Source organism: Protopterus annectens, unplaced genomic scaffold (assembly GCF_019279795.1).
Source record: "Protopterus annectens isolate FY-2018-M unplaced genomic scaffold, PAN1.0 ctg64364_obj.part0, whole genome shotgun sequence".
In the NCBI taxonomy this organism is placed as follows: Eukaryota; Metazoa; Chordata; order Ceratodontiformes; family Protopteridae; genus Protopterus; species Protopterus annectens.
In genome coordinates this window covers 8,958-11,493 of record NW_025052436.1, presented here as the reverse complement: position 1 = coordinate 11,493, position 2,536 = coordinate 8,958, and the positions used below count along the sequence as shown (strand labels likewise).

Here is a 2,536-nt window from a genome sequence, read left to right as displayed (position 1 = left end):
CTACAGCATAAAGAAAATATCAGTGTAGGACAGGAATGTGAAATAAATTAACTTAAGATGGAGGAAGTGTATAAATGTTTGGAAACTGATGAAAGACAATAAAACATGAAAAAATCAAACAAAACCCAGTAAAGAATATTTTAGAAGACAAAAATTAATAAAGAAAACAGCCCTGACACCTAAGAACAATGTCCAAGCTATAAACCGATTTGCTCTTCCTGTTCTAACTTACAGTTTCGGGGTGACTTGACTGGCCCTAAAATGTACTGGGTTAGTTGCACAAGAAAACAAGGAAAATGCTTCACTCTTATCAAGTGATGTACAAATATCAGTGCATAACAAGATTAAATATCCTCTTTTTGAAGGAGGTATGGGCATTCTCAAAATTGATTACATGTATAGGTTTGCAATCGTAGCACTCCATACATATCTGCTGACTTCACCAGATCAGAACATAGTGAAACTTTTAAAACATGAGGAGGAGCATATGGAATAGAAATCAAACCAGAAGAAGAAAAAAATTAGTTGAGCTACTCCCTTTAGAATTTATTTCTACAGAGTGTACAGGGAAGATCTATGTCTGGTATGGTATACCTGGATCTAACCCTGATGGACTTCCTGCATATCCACAAAAAAAATACTGTAGTATCAAAACTACCCAATCCAGAGACTTAAACCTTGCTTGCAACATACATTTTTTATGTCGGAGGGACAGGTATGTATTTCAGAGAATACTCCTTCTTTAGGACAGGCTTCCCATCCATGTGAAGCAAAGTATTTCCTTGACCATACTGAAGCATAATCTGGACTAGTGGATGGGTAATCAGAAAGTTCCCTCTGGTCTGCCACTTATGTCTCTAATGGACAGAAGCAGGCTGTAATTGCCTGAGTTCCAATGCCCTAGCTTACACATACCACTTAAAATAACCTTTAGGACACTAAAACTTCTTAGATATATCCCCTATGCATGACCAGTCTGAAAAGCTCCCGTGTGGTTGCTAGCCTAGTACATACATGTGAACCTATGAAATAATTATAGTACTCTTTGCAGTTAAAGAGAAGTACTCCTGGGGCCAGGATCATTAGTACCCTAAAAATCATGTAAATACTGAGAAAAAGTTGTTGTGATATGAAACTGTTAATAGTACATACAGATGTTATTTAAGATGATGTCAATAAATTGATGTGCTTGATGCTGAATAATCTTGATAAAAGTTTTGACTTGATATACATTGTTGTAATTAATCTTCACAGATCATAGCTAGTTTATTGTAGATTTATGACCTGTATCCTGCAAAAACAGTGGAAAAGCATGTTAATTGGGAATGTTTGGAAGGAAATTTTAATTTGCTTTGTAAACTGTGCAGATTGAACTTTTAGTGACATATTATGTGTAGTATTTGCGGGATTTATAAACCTCTTCTTTACACTTGTGACATAAACTGGTTTATTTTCACAGGCTTGTCTCCTCTGACCTTGGACCCTAACACAGCACATCCGAATCTCGTTATCTCTAAGGACCTGACTAGTGTAAAGTACAGTGACATTAGACAAAAGTTCCATGACAACCCTGACAGATTTGATTTCTGTTTTTGTGTGGGGTCAGAGGGCTTCACATCAGGAAGACACTATTGGGAGTTGGAGGTGGAGCTGTGCAGCTTGATTACGTGGACAGTAGGTGTCACCAAGAAGTCTAGCCAGAGGAAGTTGCCATGTAAAACGACTCCAGAGGATGGTTACTGGGTGTTAACCCTGAGTAATCTCAATGCTTTCTTCATTTTGGATTTAACTGAGAAGCTTCTCATGCATGATGTGAAACCTCAGAAGATTGGAGTGTACCTGGACTACAAGGAGGGACAGGTGTCATTTTATAATGCTGATAATATGTCACACCTCTACACTTTCACTGATACCTTCACTGAGAGACTGTACCCTTTCTTCCAGCTTCACCTTAATTTTAGTAAATTTGTTACAGCACCCCTAAGGCTTTTTTGCCTGAAACTGTAAGGTGGACTGCCACACATCAAGGGCTGTCAGAATGGAAACTGCTGATGTATTTAAATGTGTATATGTTCTCAGACACTTCATATAAAGTAATAAATGCATATTTTTACCGAAGGGATAGAATGATGTGTACGTAATAAAAATATCCCCAGCGATATGCTGTATCTGTAGATAATTAAACAGTGACATGAAATGACTTCACATCATTTATCCTTACTAAATAAATGTTATTTTTACATTGCTCTGACTTACATGACATACATCCTGATGCAAAGTAATTGCATTACATATTGAAGTGACTCGGAATATTAGAAGCATAAGCCTGGATATGAACAGCACTGCTGGAACTAATAATGGATTTACTTGTGATCGCGGTGGTGCAGCGGTAGCGTTGTTGCCTCACAGCAAGAGGTTCTCCCATTCAATTCTTGGCTGGAGTGAAGGGAGTGCCTTCTGTGTAGAGTCTGCATGTCCTCCCCACGATTGGTTGGGCGTTAGAAAGACATGTGTAAATGGGCGTTACTTCAGTGAA

At 38.0% G+C, this 2,536-nt stretch overlaps 1 protein-coding gene across 1 annotated transcript; it reads left to right on the top strand.

Moving 5' to 3' along the window:
• Window positions 1-1,458: 1,458 nt before the first annotated feature.
• On the top strand, window positions 1,459-2,245 carry LOC122792020 (zinc-binding protein A33-like; the record flags this gene model as incomplete). Its single annotated transcript, XM_044059858.1, is given in 1 exon segment — window positions 1,459-2,245. A coding segment is annotated over 1 exon segment (549 nt), but the record flags the coding sequence as incomplete, so codon positions are not given.
• Window positions 2,246-2,536: the final 291 nt, after the last annotated feature.